Raw genomic sequence first — 19,924 nt, forward strand, 5'->3', positions numbered from 1 at the left:
ACCTGGGCTTTCACCTGGCTGTAGCAAGCTGGGCACACACTCTCCTCACAGCCAGGACCCTGGAAGCCAGGCTTGCAGATGCAGCTCCCATCACTCCTGCACTTCACAGAACCACAGAATCATTTGGGTTGGAAAGGAGCTCTGAGACCATCAAGTCCAACCCATGATCCACTCCCCCTGTGGTTCCCAGCCCATGGCACTCAGTGCCACATCAGTCTCTTCTTAAAAACCTCCAGGGATGGAGAATCCACCCCCTCCCTGGGCAGCCCATCCCAATGCTTCATTGCCCTCTCTGTAAAGAATTTTTTCCTAATATCCAACCTAACCCTCCCCTGGCAGAACTTAAACCCATGGCCTCTTGTCTCACTGATACCTGCAGGGGCTAGGCAGAGGCCGAGTCCCAGGCAGGGGCTGCAGGGCAGAGCATCACAGCTTCACAGCCCATCCCCACCTCCAGTCCCTCCTCCCATCCACCCTCTTCTCTGCTTTCCTCCCACCCATCAGCCCCGTGCTCCATTTCCTACTCCATTTCCACCCTTGGCTTTTCATAGAATCATAGAATTGGCTGGGTTGGAAGGGACCTCAGAGATCATCAAGTCCAACCCTTTTGCAGCATCCCCCGACCCGTCCGTGTCACCCTGTGCTCTGCCATGGATTCTACTCCGTGATTTTATCCTCTTGTTCTCTGTGTCCAAGCTCTCCTCAGGATCACCTTTAACCCGTGGCCGGGTCCTGCTGTTCCCCTTTCCCTGGCTTGATTTTGAGCTCTGCTTTTGCTGTTTGGGTGACTGGACCTTCCTGCTGAGCAGCCCATCCCTCTGCCATCACCGTTCCCCTCCAACCCTACCCACGCTCCCGCAGGTTTCCCGGGAGCTCAGCTTGTTCCAGGGAGCTCCTGCATGCCCGGGCAGCCCTCGCTTGTCTCAGCTCTGCCTTTGGAGACAGCACCAAGGCCGAGATGGAGCTGGGCGAGCGGGATGGGCAGGATAGAGCGTCCTGAAGCCTTGAGGCTCCGCTTTATTCATCCCCCCCCCCAACCCGTGAGCTGCCAGCCCCGGGGAGGATGCAGGCGGGAGCCCTCGGGGTGCTGAACCCCGGGGATGGGGCTGGGCTCGGGGTGACTCAGCCCACGGCACACGCTCTTCCTGTTGCGAGTGACTCAGGTGGAGCAGCCGATAAAAACCACCCATCGAATAATTAAAAAAAAAAAAAAGGCCCAACACAGGGAAGCGATCGGTGGGTGGTGGCCATCCCTGTGCCAGAGCGGGTTCCTGGTGCTCCCCGGCACACGGGATGGCTCCGGGACGGTTCCTCTCCCTCTTCTGCCTCCTGGGCTCCTTTCTGCCTGCGGTCCTGAGCACCCACGGAGGAGCAGGTGAGCCCTGGGGAAGGTCGGGGTCCCTGCTCCGGAGCTGGGTCCCATCCCGCTGGTGTCCTGGTGCCCCAGAGAGCCGGGAGCTGGGACACAGCAGGGTGCTGCAGCTCTCCTCTTTCTCTGTTGGTTTATTTTTTTATTTTTTATTTTATATTTTTATTATTATTTTTGGGGGGGGGGTTTTGTTTTTTGGTTTTTGTTTTTTTTTTTGTGTGTGTGTTTCTGTTGTGTGTTTGTTTGTTTAATTTTCTTTTACTGACACCCTCTTTAAATAACTTAAATCCTTTATTGCTTCCCATATAAAGCTCGGGTGGGATTTGGGCGCAAGCATTTCCCAGGCAGATTATCTGTAACCACAATATTCCCTAAGCCCAAGGAAGAGCTGGAAGCATCTGGGATGCAGTTTGCTGTAGCAAGACGTGCCATGTTTGCCTGTGGGTTACAGCCAGTGTCCTGCAGCACACTGCTTAAAAAAAATCCAGAGCATCCCATGGCATTCCCAACTGTAGTGAAGAGGCTGATGCAGGGATGCTCAGCCCCGTGGTAATTCAATATTGGGGGTTCAGTTGTGTTGGCTTCCAGTCTGGAGATGGGTCTGGATGGCCCAAGTTTGGTCTTTGTGTATTTTGCAAATCCTGAAGCATTTCAGGTTTTGGCAGGGTCTGCAGTACAGGTGTTCTGAAATGCACTGGTGGGCTGGAACTGGTCCTTCCTCAGTTTCTCTTTGAGTGTAATGCAATGTGAGAGAGGGGAAAAAATGCTGAATAACTGTGTGTAGTTTTATTTTTAAAAAAATTTTAAAATCCCCACCAAACCTGATTTTCTTTTCTTGTTACCTGGATAACTAAACAGCAGCCTGCCTCGCATGAACATTTTAAAATACTGATGTGGATGGGTTTTTTCCCCCTTTTCTGGCAGCATGTAGACAACTGCTGCTTTTCCATGGACCCTTGGACCTCTTTCTATGTGTGTAAAAACAAGAGTTGATAACCTGCCACACTTACATCTTTCCCAAGCTGGCTCAGTAGTGTAAATTGGTATTTTACGGTGTTACTCTTCCAACTCTTGCACTAGATGTGTGCTTGCAATTAGCACATGTAATTTATTTTTTTTTTTTGCTTGTAAAGGAGCTCCTAGGATTGGATTTCTGTATGGTCAGGGTGCTTGTACTCTGGACTGTGTCCCTGCCCAAGCTGGTGTGTGTACACCTGCCCATGGTGGCTGAAGGCATTTCTTTGGGTTTGGGAAAGAACCAGGAGATGGGGGTCAGAGTTCCACAGTACTAATGAGATGTCTGGGTTGGTGTGTTGGGATGAAGAAGACTCCAAACTCCAGATTTCAGCTCTCAGTGTGGGGTTGTTCTCTGCCAGTGCTGATGGAGCCCCAGGCACAGCTGCCAGAACCAAGAATGCTGTGGAGAAGGGCAATGGGTAAAGCCAGGTCTTGGTGGAGCAGATGGGAAACAGCTTCTTGTCCCAAAAGCAAGGAGCAGGGAATGGTTTATGTTATCATGGATGGTTCCTCACCTGGAAAGCTCTGCTGATACCCTGCTGAAAGGAGGCTTATCTGAAACTTTATTTCAGACCCATCAGACCTGCTCATAGAAGACCCAAAGCTCATTCTCTGGTTTTGTGACTTTAAGATGACAATTTAAGAGGTCTGGATCTGCCTGTCTTCTTCTCTCAGCCTTTGTCAGAGCAAGACCTGAAAAAAAAAAAAAAAGGTTTTCATTCCCTGGGGGAGCAGTTTTTGTGCCTGTAATTTAGCAACCCAGGATTATGTAGATGTAGGGTGAGGGGTGGAGTTTAGCTCCATGCTCTTTCTGGGTCCCTTCCAGCTGGAGATGTTCTGATCTTGGTGTGGAGGGATTGACTGCCAGCAGTCCCATTGGGAAGGTGAGGGCAAACCCCTTGAGAGGGTCCCACACTGCTGCTTTTTGGTGGTTTGTTCATTCTGTCCCTGCCTTTTGGTGACTGGTGATATCCCCTCAGACTCCAGATGCTTTCTCAAACCCTGACAGCCAGGACTTCAGCACTCACAGGTGCCTTTCCCAGCAGCTTGGGGTGGCAGAAAACCTGCAGCTGAGTCTCAGCCATGCTGCAAGGGAAGAATCATGTTTGCCAGGGCCCTAAAAACCTCTCTCCCTGTTTGCTGGGATATGAGGTCATCTCTCTTCTTGGCAGCAGGCTCAGCCACTGCTGGCTGAGTGCCTGTACTGAAGGTGTTGGTTTGGTGGTAGGCATGTGGGCGGGTGCCCAGGAGTGTGTGTGCTTGGGCTAGGAGTGCAAGAGGATTTGCCTGATCCCAGGAATCCCAGCTGTGGATGACAAGGACCACACTATTGTGGGGCTCAGCTGTGCCAGAAGAGCTCCTGGGAAGGAGGAGCCTCCACATAGATCAAGTAGAACTTGCTGTCCACAGCCATGCTGCAGGTTTTGGCTTGTTCTTGGAATCCTTCCACCCTCCAGCTGGGGATGGGAAGCCTGGGACTGCTTCTCATGGCCCACAAGGGAAGCAGAGAGTGGAGTTTCACAGAGGGAGGTTGAGGAACCCATGGCAGCATTGAGGTGGGCTGGAGCAGCTCAGCCCCAGGCTCTGCACAGCTGGGGATCCTTATCTTTCCCTCAGGGTGTTTTTTTTCTCCTACCTGTCTTTGCCAGCTTTTTTTTTAGAAGTCTTTGCAGGACTTACCTTTATATATTGAGCCCCATTATATATTGAAAGCCTGCTTTAGGGTTCCCTGGGAGCCTTCTCTAGGCTGAACAACCCCAACTCTCTAAGATGCTGCAGCACTCTGATCATCTTCAGGGCCTCCTCTGGACCTATTCCAACAGCTTTGTGTCCTTCCTGTGTGGACCCAAGAACTGGACCCAGAATTACAAGAGGTTATTTCATGAGAGTGGAGTAGAGGGATAGAATCCTCTCCCTTCAGCTGCTGGTGATGTAGACCAGGATCTGATTTAGGCTTTGAGGTGGCAGGAGGGCAAATATCCCCATGGGTGCCCCAGGCTGGCCCAGCTGGGGGGTCCCCAGCAGCAGGACAGGTGCCCATGGCTCTGGCATCCCCTCTCCTCACTGCCTGGGTCTGTGCACAGTGTTAGACCAGAAACAGAAGAGCCTCAAACTCCTTGTGGTGAGACTGAAATAAAAATGGACAGACTTCTACTAGCAGAGGAGATGGTAAAGGAGGAGTAATTCTCTGCTCGGTTTGTGTGCCCTGGCACCTGTCTTGTCCTTCTCGGTGACCTTTATAGAAGGGAAGAAGCTTCTTGTCCTGGGAATCTGGTCAATGCCTGCTGGGATTTATCTCCTCCAGGTCACTCTGGCATCAGTCGGGGAGGCTGGGGGAGATGTAAGAGCCAGAGTTGGTGTCTCAGGCCAGTACCTCAAGGGGGGACCTGTTGCTGAGGTTGGGTTGTTCCTGCAATGACTGTCCCAGGTGCCCAGTAGGAAGGTGTAGTGTGGTATTCATCTGACCCCCTCCTTCCCCTCTCCCCACAGGCTCCCTCATCCCGCGGTGTGACGGTGACAGTCGGTGCGGCTGTAAGCCCGGTATGAGGGGTGAGAAGTGTGACCAGTGCCAGCCAGGCTTTGAGGCCAGGTGCCAGAAGAGCAGGCAGTAAGTGCTGGTGGCCATTGGTGGGGTGGGAAGAGCTGCAGGACCCACAACCTCTCTGGAAAACCCACAGTGGCTGCAAACACCTCGTGCAGGGGCTGTTTGTGCTGTGACCACACATGGTACCACTTGCAAGGACTGTCCCCCAGCAGGCAAATGGTGGGAACAAGGGCTTGGATGCTTTTTGCTGTTCCTGGCCTCCTGCCCAGGCCTCCCCAGGGGTTGCTGCCTGTTGGAGCTCTGCCAGGGTCTGTTATTAAACTCAGCACAACTTCACTTTGCTCTTGCAAGTGGGTATGGGTTGAAGGAAGGCACCTGGGATGGTTGTAAGCTGGTACTCTGAGGTGTCCTGGAGCAGTAGCATCGGGCACCGTTTTGACATCTGGCTGCAGCTGGATTGCTTAGAGATGGCTCTGCTAGTTGTTTTCCCCATTTCAGCACGGTTGTAGCTGGGGTGAGGGGGGTGTGTGTCTCTGCTGTCTTGTGTAACATCTGGAGATTCAAGTGGAGATTCCCCCTGTCACAGGACCCCACAGTGTGAGTGTGACTCTGCTGGCAGCACAGGGAGCTGCATCTCCGGCCGCTGTGTCTGCAAGGAGGGAGCTACAGGGGAGCACTGTGAGAGGTGGGTGGAAGGAGGACCTCCTAGACCCCTGCATGGCCTCCATTTCTCTGGATGTGCATCCCCTGGCAGTGACCTCGAGCCATCGTGGTGGCTGTGTTGCACGGAGAAGGAGAAAAGGGACTTGAATGTTGTCACCGCCTTGCTTTTTCCCAGGTGCAAGCAAAACTTCTATAACTTGGATTCCAGGAACCCAGCAGGATGCTCCCCCTGTTTCTGCTATGGGCACTCAGCTGTGTGCAGCAGTGCAGACAACCACAGCATCCACAACATCACCTCCACCTTCCAGCAAGGTGAAGCCCAAGCAGGACATCCCTGTGGTTCCTGGGGGTGTTTGCTATCCCTGCTCTGTGACAGGCTGGAATAGCCCTGCTGGGTATCCCTTTAATTTGATGGGTGGGATGGTTTGATCATATGTATTCTGGAAGGTTGGGAGGGTGTGTGGCCTTACTTCAACGTGTCTTTCCTTCCACTTGGGAGGGAAGTTTTATGTTTATTTTCCCCTCAGAGGGAACATAAGGTATTATGTCCAGGGGATAGGAAGCTGGAGGGTTTTGGTAAGCTGCATCTCCAGAAAGATGCTGGAGGAAACACCTTCCCTGTCCCTGCTGACTGCTCCATGTTGGTGCTCCAGGTGCTGAGGGCTGGTGTGGTATCCACAGAAGTGGCTCCCCAGCCCAGCTCCAGTGGTCCCCACACCATGAAGAGACCTTCCTAGTGGCAAGGAGATCGGAGCCCCTGTACTTTGTGGCACCTGGTAGGTGCAGGGGCAGTGAAGGGGGGAGTCATCCCTTTGAGGGTCTGATCCCATGAACCAAGCATTCAGAAGAAAGGCAAGGTTTTAAACCTTCACTTTTCTCCCTTCCTTCTTTTTTTTTTCTCAGGGAAATTCCTTGGCAATCAGCAGCTGAGCTACGGCCAGACGCTCTCCTTTGATTATCGCCTGGACCGAGGGGGTCACCATCCATCTCCACACGAGGTGGTCCTGGAAGGAGCTGGCCTGAGAATCACTGCTCCCTTCTTGCCCCAGGGGAAGATTCTGCCCTGTGGCATCAGCCAGACATACACATTGAGGTATGGGTGGGAAGGGAAGTATTCAGGTACAGGGGAAGGGAAGGGTGAGCAAGAAAAACTGCAGCTTCAAGGAGCTCCCGGATTCAGCTGTGACTTCTTGGAGGTGACAAATTATGGCCTGGGTGCATCTCAGGTGTTCCTCTCTTAGGCAAGGAGGTAGAAAACCTGACCTGAGGTTGGGCTGGGTGTTTTTCCCAGGGCTGGTCACAGGGGTGGAGGTTGTTCCCCAAACCCTTGAGCTCAGGAGGGAGATGGGGAGGGCTGCCACATTTTTCTTGGCATTTTCTTGAAATGCAGCTGAATGCATGGCATTTTCTTGAAAGTGGTCACACTTTTCTCTCCTCCCATGGGCAGGCTGGATGAGCACCCAAGCAGCAAGTGGAGCCCAAGGCTGAATCACTTGGAATATCGCAGGTTGTTGGGAAACCTGACAGCTCTCTGGATCCAAGCCACCTCTGGGCAGTACAGTAAGTGCGGGGGTGGAAGGGGGGAGCTTGCAGGGTGAGTTCCTCCTCATTGCTGGAGATGCCAGGTCTCCAGATGGAGCAAAGGTAACAAAATAATGATGAAAACAATTTTAAACAGTGCCCTAAAACGGGCAAAACTAAATTATGAAGGGGTTGAGCAGAGGTAATGAAATACACGACCTGTTGTAGAGGCTCTGGATGTAGGGGGCTTGCAGGAAGAACCTGCTGCCCCCCAGAGGTCACCCACTGCATCTCTTCCCTCCAGGCATCGGCTACCTCGACAATGTGACCCTGGTGTCAGCACAACCAGTGCCTGGGGTCCCTGCCCCCTGGGTGGAGCAGTGTGAGTGCCCAGCAGAGTATGGGGGCCAGTTCTGTCAGAGATGTGCCCCTGGCTACCGCAGAGATGTCCCCAACCTCGGGCCCTTCAGCATCTGTGTGCGATGTGATTGCCAGGAGGGAGGAAATTGTGATCCTGAGACTGGTAAGAGGAGCCCCCTCCCCCCCCCTCCCACGTTGTGCTTGCTGTGTGCCTGCATCCCAAAAAATGGAGTTATTAGGGGGCACTGAGTGGGGTGGGATCCCTGGCTTGGGGGGATCCTACCCCTGTGACCAACCCTGGGGGGGTCTGGAGTGTGGGGAACTTCATGGGTAAAAAGCCTGGAAGCCCTGCTGCCAAAAATACAGGGAAGATGCATAGCCCTGATGCCAAAAATACAGAAAATCTTTCCTCTATTGGGATTTTCCTGCATTGGGATTAAATTGGGCGTAGATGATGTTCATTGAAGAGAGAAAAACAATCTCCTCCTGCTTGGATAGAATTTAAAAATGTTTTAAACACTGTTTAGTACCTGTCTTGCTAAAGTAGAGTTGCCATAGAAAGTTAAGCAATGTGAAATTAAGCTGTTGCTATTTCCAAGTCTGAATTGGGGTGAATTTCCAAACACCTGAGCATTGATCAGGAGGGGCAAATGGCAACATGGGTCTCCTTGGGAACTGTAGAAGCTGTGAAAAATGTGGTCCAGCCCTTTAGGGGATGCCAGCCAGCCTTTATGATGTGGGATGGGCTCCTCACCTGTTACTTGGGCCTTGACCTCTAGTTTTACTCCCAAGTTGTGTCAGGGGATGTTTAGATTAGATAGCAAAACCAATTCCTTTCCTGAAAGGACTGTCAGGCACTGGCACAGGTTGCCCAGGGCATTGATGGAGTCACCATCAATTTAAAAGTTGTGTAGATGTGGTGCTGAGGGACTTTGATGTCTTTTCCAACCAAAACTTGGGTTTGGTTTCTTTTCCCTGATTCCTCTGTGGGGTCTTGCTGGTCTCCCATCACAGAAGCAGGACCCAGTCCCTCACAGGTGGTGGCACACAGAGAAATGAAGGGGCAAAAATGGGGACAGCAAAGGCTCTGGGGGAGGATTCTGGATCCCGGGAGATTGTGCTACAGGAGGTTGGATGGCTGGGAGGTGGCCTGATGGAGGGAGTTCTACTGCCCTCAGCCTTTTCCTTTCTCCTCCAGGTGAATGCTACTCAGGAGATGAAAACGTGGGCAATATCCTCAGCTGCCCCTTGGGTTTCTACAGGAACCCCCAGCACCCACAGGGCTGCCAGGCCTGTCCCTGCCACCATGGCCAAGGCTGCTCCGTGGTGCCAGGCAGTGAGGAAATCATCTGTGACCAGTGCCCTCCTGGAGCTGCAGGTAATTCCCTTATCCAGATCCCCTCTACTTTGCCTTTCCCTGGAGTTTCAAGCAGCTGGATGGGGAGACGCAGGTGGCAGCAAGCCAGGATGCTTGGAGCCAGGTGAATCATCCCATCTTCTCAGCCCCCCTTTGCCTGTCACAGGGTGTTTGGGTCCCAAGGGTTGTGCAAACACGTTCCCTGTCCTGCAGAGGGAAAGGTTCTCATCAAAGAAGATGACGTGGATGGAAAAAGGATGGGTGGGGAGGGAGGGGAATAGAAAAATAGGAAAAAAACCCAAATGGGAAACAACATGCCCAAGATCAGTCATTGTGCTTAGCCCTTGAGAGCCTGCTCAGAGCTTTGTGTGTTGGCCATAGCAGCAAGGAGAGTGGAAATGCTGCTGTGGCAGGCCCAGTGGGCACTGGGGAGGATGCAACTGGGTTCAGGATTTGGGCCCCCCCACTCCAAGGATGACATTGAGGGGCTGGAGTACACCCAGCAAAGGGCAAAAGGGAAATAGAACAGAACTGGGGAAGGATCTGGAGCACAAGTCTCAAAAGGAGTGGCTGAAAGAATGAAGGATTAGCCTGGATGCCAAGGGAAAGACCTTCTTGCTCTCTACAACTCCTGGATGCCAAGGGAAAGACCTTCTTGCTCTCTACAACTCCCTGAAAGGAGGATGGAGCAAGGGGGAAGTCTGCCTCTTCTAAGTAACAAGTGATAGGACAAGAGGAAATGGCCTCAAGTTGTGCTAGGGAGGTTTAGATTGGATAATGGGAATAATTCCTTCACCCAAAGCAAGTGTGCTGGCACAGGAGCTGGAGTCACCATCCCTGGAGGGTTCTAAAAGCTTTCTAGATGTAGTGCTGAGGAACCTGGTTCAGTGGTGGCCTTGGCAGTGCTGGGTTGTTGGTCGGACTGATGATCTGAAAGGTCTTTTCCAACCAAAACCATTCTATGGTTCTCTGATTCCCTGAATTCCCTGTCTCAGAGGGGCAGAGGGGACCAGGCAGCCTCCACCTTTCCGATACCCACCTCCCATTTGCCCCATCCCTCTTTTCCCAGGGCCCAACTGTGAGTTCTGTGCTGATGGCTACTTTGGGGACCCAGCTGCTTCCCGGCCCTGCCAGCCGTGCCAGTGCAACGGCAACGTGGAGCCCAACGCCGTGGGGAACTGCGACCCCAGGACAGGAGAGTGCCTCAAGTGCATCCACAACACTGCTGGCTTCTCCTGTGACCGCTGCCAGGACGGCTTCTATGGTGACCCCCTGGCCCCTGACCCCGCTGGCAAGTGCAGAGGTGAGAGCCAGACACTGCTGCTCCATCTGGGAATATGTAGGAAAATCCGTGCCAGAGCACAGGGTGACACGGATGGGTTGGCGGATGCTGCAAAGCCAGGGGTGGGGAGGAGGAAGTGGAGCACGGGGCTGATGGGTGGGAGGAAAGCAGAGAAGAGGGTGGATGGGAGGAGGGACTGGAGGTGGGGATGGGCTGTGAAGCTGTGATGCTCTGCCCTGCAGCCCCTGCCTGGGACTCGGCCTCTGCTGAGCCACTGAGGTGCAGGAGTGATGGGAGCTGCATCTGCAAGCCTGGCTTCCAGGGTCCTGGCTGTGAGGAGAGTGTGTGCCCAGCTTGCTACAGCCAGGTGAAAGCCCAGGTGAGTGTCTGTGCCAGCCCCGGGGACACTGAGTGACAAGGGATGCAGCAGTCTGCTTACCCTCCAGCATCTCCTCCTGGCCTCCTCCAGCAGCTCCTGCTGCAAGGCAGAAGTGATTTTGGGGGCTGCACCTGAGCTTTGGGTTTGTCCAACTGATAAAACCCCCAATGATCCAGAGCTGCTGGCTGACTGTGCCCTGTCCAAAAATGAGCCCTTGCATTGCTCTCTGTCCTAGAAGCACAGAGTGGTTTTAGTTGGAATGGACCTTAAAGCTCATCCAGTTCCACCCCCTGCCACAGGCAGGGACACCTCCCACTTGATCAGTTTAATCCAAACCCCATCCAACCTGGCCCTGAACACTTCCATGGCCTGGGCAGCCTCAGCTTCACTGGGCAACCTGGGCCAGTGTCTCACCACCCTCATAGAGAAGAATTTTTTCCTAATGTCTCATCTAAATCTCCCCTCTTTCAGCTTGAAACTGCTTCCCCTCATCCTGTCACTCCATGCCCTTGTATAAAGTCCCTTCCCAGCATTCCTGTAGCCCCTTCAGGTACCGAAAGTTGCTCTGAGGTCTCCCCTGCAGCCTTCTCCAGGCTGAACAACCCCAGCTCTCTTTGCACCTTGTTCCTGCCTTTGGTCTTTCCACTGTGGTCTCAATGTTCCCCTGGCTGATGGCCCAGCCTGCTGTGGTTTCAGGTGGCCCTGTACCTGCAGCAGCTGGCAGAGCTGGAGCTGCTCTTCCCAGAGGTTCTGCTTGGTGGTCAGGAGAGCCAGGACCAGGAGAGGAGGATGCAGGTGGCCGAGGAGATGCTGCGGAACATCCTTGGGGAATCCCTGAGCCTCGAAGGTACCACCCGAGGCAGCTGCTGGTGCCATGGCAGGAGAGGGGTTTGTTGAGTGATGAGTTGAGTGATGGAGTGATGGAGTTTCTCTTCTGCCTTCCTCTTTACTTCTCACCAGCCTCTGACAGGTCTCTGGAAAGCCGCCTGGCCGGGATGAAGGGGAGAGGGTCCAGCTCTCAGAGCTGTGTGGATGAGATCAAGGCCACATTGAAGGCACTGAGGGCTCTGGGACAGCAATATCAGAGGCAGGTGCAGGACACCTGGCACGTGCTGGAGAGAGCCAGGATGGACCTGGACCACAGTGGAGCTGCTCTGCATCGTGTGGTGAGAGCATCCTTGGGAAATGTGCTCCTAGTCTAGACCAGGGATGGAAAAATTAATGGAGAGAGGAAGAATTTAAGATGTTCCACTTATGATGGGTTTTGGTTTTTTGTTTTTCTTTTTTTTGAGAGTGCAGAAGATGTTCTGCTCACCCTTTCTTTAGGGCTGGGACCTGGTTGGGGGCCTCTGGGGGGAACTGGGGAGGTTTAAGTTGCCTTAAAGGCAATTGCCTCTTGCTGTTGAATGGGATGGAGGCAGAGAAGAGGACTCACACCTCTCCCCCTCCTTCCTTAGAACATCCCTGTTTCAAGATTCCCCGGGGGCTTGAGTGAGTTCTTGATGCTGGCCCAGGAGGCTCTGAGACTGGCCAACAGGTAAGTCACTTGTGCCATTGGCCAAGAGAGAGGAGAGGGGGACTCAGATCCTTCTGGGTGCCCAGAAGGTCTTTTTCTGGGGGGGCATCCTTGCTTCACCCCCAAGCTGCAGCTGTTGTGACCTCTGTGCTGGTCCTGAAGGAGGGGAAGGCAGAGCTGTCCTCAGTCACTTCTGAGGGTGGTGTTGGGTGGACTTTGAAAACATCTTTGGTGTCAGAGTTTGACACAAGAACACCCACTTGGAACAGACAACATCTGCCCTACCCCCTCGTGCTCCTCTGCCCTCGGGAGATGCAGGAGGGAAAACCTGTCCTGTCCACCATCACTGAATGCAATGGAAATGGAGGTTGGTGGAGGCCACTTGGGTGGAAGATGCTTCCCCTGAGCCTGTCCTGTGCTTTGCAGCCACCTGCAAGCTGCCAATGCCATGGAGCAAGCTGTGAAGGCAGCACGGGAGGATGGGCTGCAGGCAATGGAGCTGCTGCAAGGGGCTGACAGTGGAGAGATGGCCACCTCTGCCTCCCTGACAAGGCTGCTGGACAAGTGAGTGACAGCTGTCCAGGGCAGGGAACATGGCAGGGATGAGGGTCTGGCCATGCCTCCGTGTTCCCTTCCCTGCATTCCCACGTGGGAACACGGGGTTGGAGGCAGGGACTTGCCTGGATGTCACTCACTGGGATATCTGAGGGGTGGAGATGGAGGGGTGGGAATGTCTGAGGGATGGAGATGGGCGGGTGGGAATGTCTGAGGGGTGGAGATGGAGGGGTAAGAATGTCTGAGGGATGGAGAGGGAGGGTTTGCAGCTCTCCAGAGCAGCTGCTTCCTACCTCCCAGACCAGGATGCTGCTGGAGGGGGAGGGGGCTGCCTGCAGAAGAGGTAGGGGTTTAATGCTGTGCTTTTGAACCAGCTCCTGGGGGTGCCTTCCAGGCCTGGCTGCAAGTCTGGGCTGGGTTTAGCCCCATGTTATCTGGATCTTTCTCTTGGCTGGTGCTTCTCCCATGCTGCTGGGACTTTGCACACCACTGGTGGGGTGTGAGTAAGAGCCCTGAGTGAAGTTAAGGAGCTGAACAGGGCTATGCAGGGGGAAATTCCCAGTGGCAGGCAGGGATTAGCAGAGCCATTGTGCAGCCAGCAAGGGTTCAGCTGCCAAAAATTACCTTTGGTTTCTGGAGCAGGAGCAAGGAGGCAGTGGACACACCACTTGACAGAGGGGTTGGGATGTGGGGGATGCTTCCAAGTAGGTTTTCTACATGATACAACTGCATGGCCCCTGGAAGGAGGGATCCAGGAGTGTGAAGGAGCTGGTGCAGGAGTAGCATCAGCGCTGCGTTGGGGAGGTGGCTTTTCAATGTGGTGTCCATGCAGGCACAAGAAGCTGAGGTTGCTGGCTGAAGACTTGAAGGCTGAGGCAGATGGCATGGCCTCTGAGGCAGACACTGCTTATCAGGGGAGCCTGGAGCTCCTCAACTCCCTGTCCCACCTGATGAAGACTGACATCGGGGCCTTTGAGGTGAGGGCCCTGTGCCTGGGGGACCAGCAGACCCCCTTTAACTCTCTCTGTCCCCTGTCTCCCAGCAGCTCAGCCCTTCCCAAGGCTCCATCCATATTGGAGAGACATCAGATGTGCTTTTTCCTCCCTTTTTTGCCCCTATGGCAGGAGGAGCAAGTGACGAGCACCCGCTGCTGCTCACTTAGATGCTGGGACCCCCAGGCACTGTTGTGTTTCTGTGTTTCAGGGGAAGGAAAGTCAGCTGAAGCAGGAGGCCAAAGTTCTCCTGAGCCTGATGGACACCTACATGGCTCAGTACAGGCAGCTGCAGAGCCACACAGGGCGGTGGGAGGAGCAGATCCAGGAGCTGCTGCAGAGGGGAGAGGGCGAGAGAGCGGTAAGGGGTTTGTCCAGAGGGATGGGGATGGGGATGGAGCCTCCTTCAGCATCACCTGGAGCCTTGCTGGGATGCCCACGGCACTCTGCTGTCCTGGCCCCTTGGTTTTTCTTGGAAAAAGGGCCTCTCAGGGCTGATCTGCTGGAGCCCATGGTGAAGAGTCTCACCATCCACTGGGGAAGATGACAGCTCAGATGACTCCAGGTGGCTGGAGCTGGTGGAGGGACCACTCAATGCTCCCATACAATGTCTTTATTTGCCTGTTGTGTCCCCTTGGCCTGTCCCAGATGCTGATGCAGCTGCTGTCCCGAGCCAACCTTGCCAGGAGCACAGCCCTGCAGGCTGTGAGTGCTGGCAATACCACCTTCTACGAGGTGGAACAGATCCTGAAGAGCCTCCGAGGTACTGTCCCAAAAACCTCTCCTTTCCCCTCCCTGTGGGACCTCCCAAAAGTAGCTTCATTTCCACACCTGTTTCTCTCTTCCAGAGTTTAACCTGCAAGCAGAGGACAAGAGAAAGGCAGCTGAAGATGCCATAAGGAGGCTCCCAGTTATCAGCAGCATCATCTCAAGTGCCAGGGAGAAGATGGGCAGAGCTGAAGCAATCCTGGGCACTGCTGCTTCTGAATCCAAGGCAGCCAGCAGTGTGGCAGGGGAAGCAAAGGAGATCACCATGGGGATCCAGCAGGTGAGGGCAAACCCTGTTCTTAATGCTGGCAGAAAAGGGTTTGGAAGGGAAACCTAAAAAGAGAAGGTGGTTGGCAACTCCAAAAGGTCTTAATGGTGAACCTGATGCATTGACTGAGGGACCTGAGCTTTTTGGCTGATGATTGCCTGGAGATGATTCTGCAAAAATGCCACCAGAGTTGGCTATAGCTGAGCAGGTGCATGGGAACCTTTGCTGCTACCTTTGTCCCATGAGGATCTCCATGCAGCTCTCTTTACCCACCCTTTGGTGACTGAGGGGATTTTCACTTCCAGTCCCAGGTGTTGGCAGGCTTGTGAACTCCCAGCCTTGGTGGGTTCAGCTTGGACTGTCTATTATAATTCCCAAGGCATTTGCTGGTATCTTTAGAAGGGGTGAGCCATAATCATAGTCACAACTTTCTGGAGCAACTGGTGAGAAGGAAAAACCTGTCATAATTTTGGGTGCCTGTGGAAGGATGGAATTTCCAGCAGCTCCACATCTGATTTCAGCTGTTCTCTACCTCTCTGAAAGTGCCTTTGCCTTCCCCAGGACATCACAGTGCTGAAAGTGGAAGCCAACAAGACAGTTGATGGTGTCCTCACCCTGGAGAAGGCAGTGGCCACCCTGCAACGTGAGGCCAAGGGAAGGGATGGGGAATTGGAGAGGAAGCTCTTGGAGGTTGAGGCAGATGCTGCTGTGATCCAGGAGGTGGGTTCCCGTATCCTTGCCACATTCTGTGTTGACATTTGGGTGAGAATTTGTTTTACAACTCCTGCGTTGCCTTTTTCAGACAGCTCAGGAAGCTCAGAGGGTCCATGCCAAGGCTGGCCAGGCAGGGGTGGCTGTGCAGGAGACACTGAGTGCCATGGAAGAGCTGCTGCATCTGATGAGTAAGTTTTGTCCCACTGCTGTGTGGTGTGGATCCAGGCAGGGATGCTTGGGAGTTGTGTGGGAAGCTCAGGTGGCCCCTATAAATGGGCCTGGGCAGCAGGATGGAGATGAAATATCTAGGAAGTCCTCAGACTGCATGAATGGTTCCCTCTTCCTTGTTTTCCTCCTCCTGTGTGACAGATCAGCAGTGGAATGCTGTGGATGAGGATGGGCTGAAGCAGCTCCAGAAGAGTTTTAGCGAAGCCAAAACCAGAAGCAACCAGCTGCAGGGTGAGATGCTGGCACTGGAGCAGAGAGCTGTGCTGCAGAGGGATGGGGTGCAGCTGCTGGAGAGCAACATTGACAAGATTCTGGCAGATATTAAGAACCTGGAGGATATCCAGAAGAGTCTTCCTTCAGGCTGCTACAACACGAAAGCCATCGAATTACCATGAGTGAGCTGCCAGGAGATCCTGGCCCACTTTCCCTTCCCAAATCCAGCGTTTGATTGTGTTGAACTGACCTCTGCCCTCAAGTCCAACGTGGTGGCTGCCCTGGGGCCCTGGAGAGTCCCTGGTTTTCCAGAGAGGCTTTTCCCTTGGCCACAGGAGGAAGGAGATGCCCAGATCCCATTCCTACACCAGTTCTCAGGTGCATGTGGAGGTTGCTTGGTGCCAGCCTTGGGAGATGGCAGGGTTGAGAGCCTGAAGTTCACAGCTCAGAGGTTCTCCCACCCCCTGTGGATCCTCTCTCCTGGTCTGGCACACACAGAAGGATTAGAGCCTCTGTCCTTGCTTTTGACACTGCTACCACCACCTCAGGTTCTCCACATGGTCTTTTTTTTGCCTTTTGTAGCTCAGGAGGCAGAGAGTGAGCAAGCCTGACACCAGTGATGCTTCAGCTGCCTTTCTGCTCCCAGCCTGCTCAGTCCCAGTCCTTGATTGGAAGGGGTGGTGCTGGTGTGGCTTTTGCTGTGTTTTTAGCATCGGACACTGCTGCTGACACTTTTCATGAAGCTGCAGGTCTTTCGTGGTGCTTCTCAGTGAGGTGGTTACTGCTAACAGGAAAAAAAAATAAGGGTGCCAACTGCTTTTGAGCTCAGGGTGCTGTGCTGCGTGGAGGAAGAAGGGGGTACCCAGGCTAACAGAGTTAGGAGATAGTCACCAGGTCAGGTTGGATGGAGCTTTGATCAACCTGATCTACTGGGAACTGTTCCTCCCCATGGCCGGGGGACTGAACAAGGTGATCCTTAAAGTTCCTTCCAACACAAACCACTTTGTGAATCTATGATTCTAAATGGAAACACTCTCCTGCTCCATTTGCTCCCTTCACCCAGGAGGATGTGCCCCTCTTTTTCTTTCTGCCAGACTTCTTCCTGATTTCCAAACCCTGAGGGATGGTTTTCTTGTCAAACTCCTTCTTGGCAAGCATCCTACCATCCCCTTACACTCTCAGGTGCAACCTTTCCTTCCAAACCCACTCAGTTTGGTACTAGGTTGTCCCAGAGCCCAGGAAGAGCAAGGTTTTATAGATATTAAGTGTTTCCACATCTGGTTTGGTGCTGCCTATTTCTCCCCTCCCTTTTCCATCACTGCAAATGGTGTTGGATGTTTCTCAGAGGCTTAAATACACCTGAGTAGCTCTTGAAGGAGTTGGAAGACCACAGGTGCTCCTGACCTGCTGCATTCCTGCAGGTCCAGCTCCATCCCAACACCTCCCAGCTTCCTTGAGATGCCATTTTAGGGGGAAAACAAACCTGTGGATGCTGCCCCCTGGCCTTGCATGGTGGTGAAAAGAAAAAAAAGTCCTGGATGGATGTCTGATCCTCCACACCTCTGATTCTCTGATATAGCAGTGACCATGATTTCTCTTGAAAAGGGTCCCCCAAGTTCTACATCTGCCTCATCATTTAAGAGAGATGTGTTCTTGCCCCTGACATGTCTTCCTCCTGTTGTACAGCACAGGGACAGGTATTACAGCCCTGAGTATTATTTTTCCAAGAGTTGGGTTTTTTGAAAGGCAGAAGGTCAATAAATGATGAATACTTTGAGCTGGGTCTTGCCTGCTGATTTCTTTTCCCCAGCTCCCAGTTTTGGGGATGTTTGGCCACTCCCAGCAGCTCTTCAGGTGGAATTGTTCTTGGGGCTCTTTTCAAGTGACACCAGTAACAGCATTTTATTTTGGTTTCTTTATTACACAATTTAAATATTTTGCCGATAAATTTTTTTTCTTTCAATTACTGTTTTGTTTTTCATATAGCAACAGAAAACAAAACAAAAAAAAAAATAATGAGGCTCCAAAACTTCTGACAAAGGTGAAATTGGTGGCATGGCAACCTCACAACTTCAGCCCCTTTCTCTCCCCCCTGTTATTTTTTTGTTTGGTTGGTTTGTTTTGTTGTTTTCAGTTTTTTCCACAATGCAATTGAAATTCTTTTCTCTTTCAGCAAATTACACTCGTTAAAAGCAGAGGTTCAAAGACTAAAACCCACAAACTTTGTCTCACCCCTCCCCTGCACCTTCCAAACCTTTATCCTCCCCACCAACGATTAATAATTTTTTTTTTCATACCCACCCAAAGACATTTTTCCAAACCAGTCCTTGAGCTGAATGAACCATTACAAAGCCCACCTCCTGTGCTGTGAGTTTTACTGGGCAAAAATGCAGGTAAGACAGGACACACATCCCTAGGGTTTGCCACATGATGTAATGGGATGCTTCCCCTGAGTCCCATCTTGGTACCTGAGGGAGGATCTGAGATGGTCCTTGGACATGCCACCTGCCTTGCTTTTTCCTCACTTTTCCTTTATTTCCCTTTGCCTTTTCCTCAGTTAATACCCACTTTCTGTGTTTCTCAGCCTGGTTTCTACAGCTGCTGCTTCTCCTCCACTTGGAGCATGGGTGGCATCTGGCAAGGACAGGAGGCTGATGCCTGAAATAATTTCTGTGTGTTGGGGTAGAGAGGGAGGAGAGACTGAAAAAAAACCAAAACCCATGCAGGGATGATGGATGGAGTCTAGCTACAGGTTATATACATTGGGTGTCTTATGGATGAGATGTCCCTCCATGGGTACCTGTCCTGTGTGTTGGCTGGGGGGGCTCAGGAGGGTGGTGGAGAGGAGCTCCCTGGAGAAGAGGGAATTCTGCAACACTTGGGCCCATCCTCTCCGCTTTGGCCTCTCTGTGTCTCCCCATCCCACAGGGAATGTTTGCAGCTACCTTGGAGATACAAGAGTTGAGGGACTCAGCTAGTGAATTTTCACAGTTCCCAACCAAGCCTCTTCATGGGGAGGCAAATCCTGAGAAAGGAAAGACCTCTTCTGGCCATGGAATCATCAAGTTGCTCAGGCTGGACAAGATCTTTCAGATCATTGAATCCAGCCTCATCCTAACCCTATTTTACCCTATTTCTGATGACCCACCACTAAGCCCTGTCCCCAAGCACCACATCCAGACAATTTTTAAACACATTCAGGGATGTGTTTAACCAGCTGATTCGGAGCCCTGAAGTCTTTCTTCATTGCCTCTAGACTTCTGGTGGTCACCTCATCCCTGCCTACTTGAAAGATAAGTAATGGGTAATAATCTGTGGGTTTAACTGGGGTGAGGAGTTTCCATCCTTCATCCTGGCCCCAGGGAGGCAGCAGACTTCTCCAAAAAGTGGATCTTGTCTGCACATAGGGCCTTCCACTCCCTTCCATCCACCTATGACAAGGACACATCTTTTCTTTTTCTTAACTGAGGAGGTTTTGATGCAAGGCACAGTCTGACTTGGCCTCAGAGGCACCTCCAAGTTTGGTGAATTATCCTCCCCACCATTTGGCTCCTGTTGCAGAGTTTGAATCTAAGGTGGAACAGACACCCCAGGGCCACACTTCTCATGGTGTTTATGCTGTGCAGGGACTTCTTGCTACTGCTCACTGGCTTGTAGGACATGAGTTTGGAGGAGTCTCAGGGGAGACCTCATCACTCTCTACAACTCCCTGAAAGGAGGTTGGAGCCAGGGGGGGGTTCGAGCTCTGCTCCCAGGCAGACATCAGTCAGACAAGAGGCCACGGGCTTAAGCTCTGCCAGGGGAGGGTTAGGTTGGACATTAGGAAGAAATTCTTTCCAGAGAGGGTGATCAGACATTGGAATGGGCTGCCCAGGGAGGGGGTGGATTCTCCATCCCTGGAGGTTTTTAAGAAGAGACTGAATGTGGCACTGAGTGCCATGGGCTGGGAACCACGGGGGGAGTGGATCAAGGGTTGGAGTTGATGGTCTCAGAGCTCCTTTCCAACCCAAATGATTCTGTGATTGCTCTCAACCAGGCAGAGAGGGGACAGGGAGAGTTCTGAGCCATGAGCCTCACCTGATGGTTGAATCTGGTTCAGGGAGGCTGAATTATGACACCAAGGGTCTATCTCCCTCTCCCACCCCCTGATATTCCTCAGCCTCTCAAATTCCTCTTT

The 19,924-nt window shown here is 52.7% G+C and overlaps 1 protein-coding gene across 1 annotated transcript; it reads left to right on the forward strand.

Moving 5' to 3' along the window:
• Positions 1-955: 955 nt before the first annotated feature.
• Positions 956-17,524, forward strand: LAMC2 (laminin subunit gamma 2). The gene is made up of 22 exons (XM_071751209.1): positions 956-1,375; positions 4,877-4,994; positions 5,518-5,616; positions 5,770-5,906; positions 6,248-6,370; positions 6,498-6,687; positions 7,042-7,154; positions 7,420-7,638; positions 8,674-8,853; positions 9,902-10,135; positions 10,357-10,493; positions 11,190-11,340; positions 11,454-11,659; positions 11,951-12,030; positions 12,436-12,573; positions 13,397-13,541; positions 13,768-13,917; positions 14,205-14,319; positions 14,405-14,604; positions 15,154-15,312; positions 15,395-15,494; positions 15,676-17,524. The coding sequence occupies exons 1-22, from the start codon at positions 1,294-1,296 to the stop codon at positions 15,927-15,929; spliced, it is 3,330 nt and encodes a 1,109-aa protein (XP_071607310.1). The 5' UTR covers positions 956-1,293; the 3' UTR covers positions 15,930-17,524.
• Positions 17,525-19,924: the final 2,400 nt, after the last annotated feature.

The sequence above is a fragment of the Heliangelus exortis genome, chromosome 8 (genome assembly GCF_036169615.1).
Source record: "Heliangelus exortis chromosome 8, bHelExo1.hap1, whole genome shotgun sequence".
In the NCBI taxonomy this organism is placed as follows: Eukaryota; Metazoa; Chordata; class Aves; order Apodiformes; family Trochilidae; genus Heliangelus; species Heliangelus exortis.

Excerpts from the sequence above, each read along its gene's own strand:
- LAMC2 (XM_071751209.1), top strand. The coding sequence starts at position 1,294 with ATGGCTCCGGGACGGTTCCTCTCCCTCTTCTGCCTCCTGGGCTCCTTT. Across the intron at positions 13,542-13,767 it reads CTGACATCGGGGCCTTTGAG|GGGAAGGAAAGTCAGCTGAA; the intron begins GTGAGGGCCCTG and ends TCTGTGTTTCAG. Across the intron at positions 15,495-15,675 it reads AGAGCTGCTGCATCTGATGA|ATCAGCAGTGGAATGCTGTG; the intron begins GTAAGTTTTGTC and ends CCTGTGTGACAG.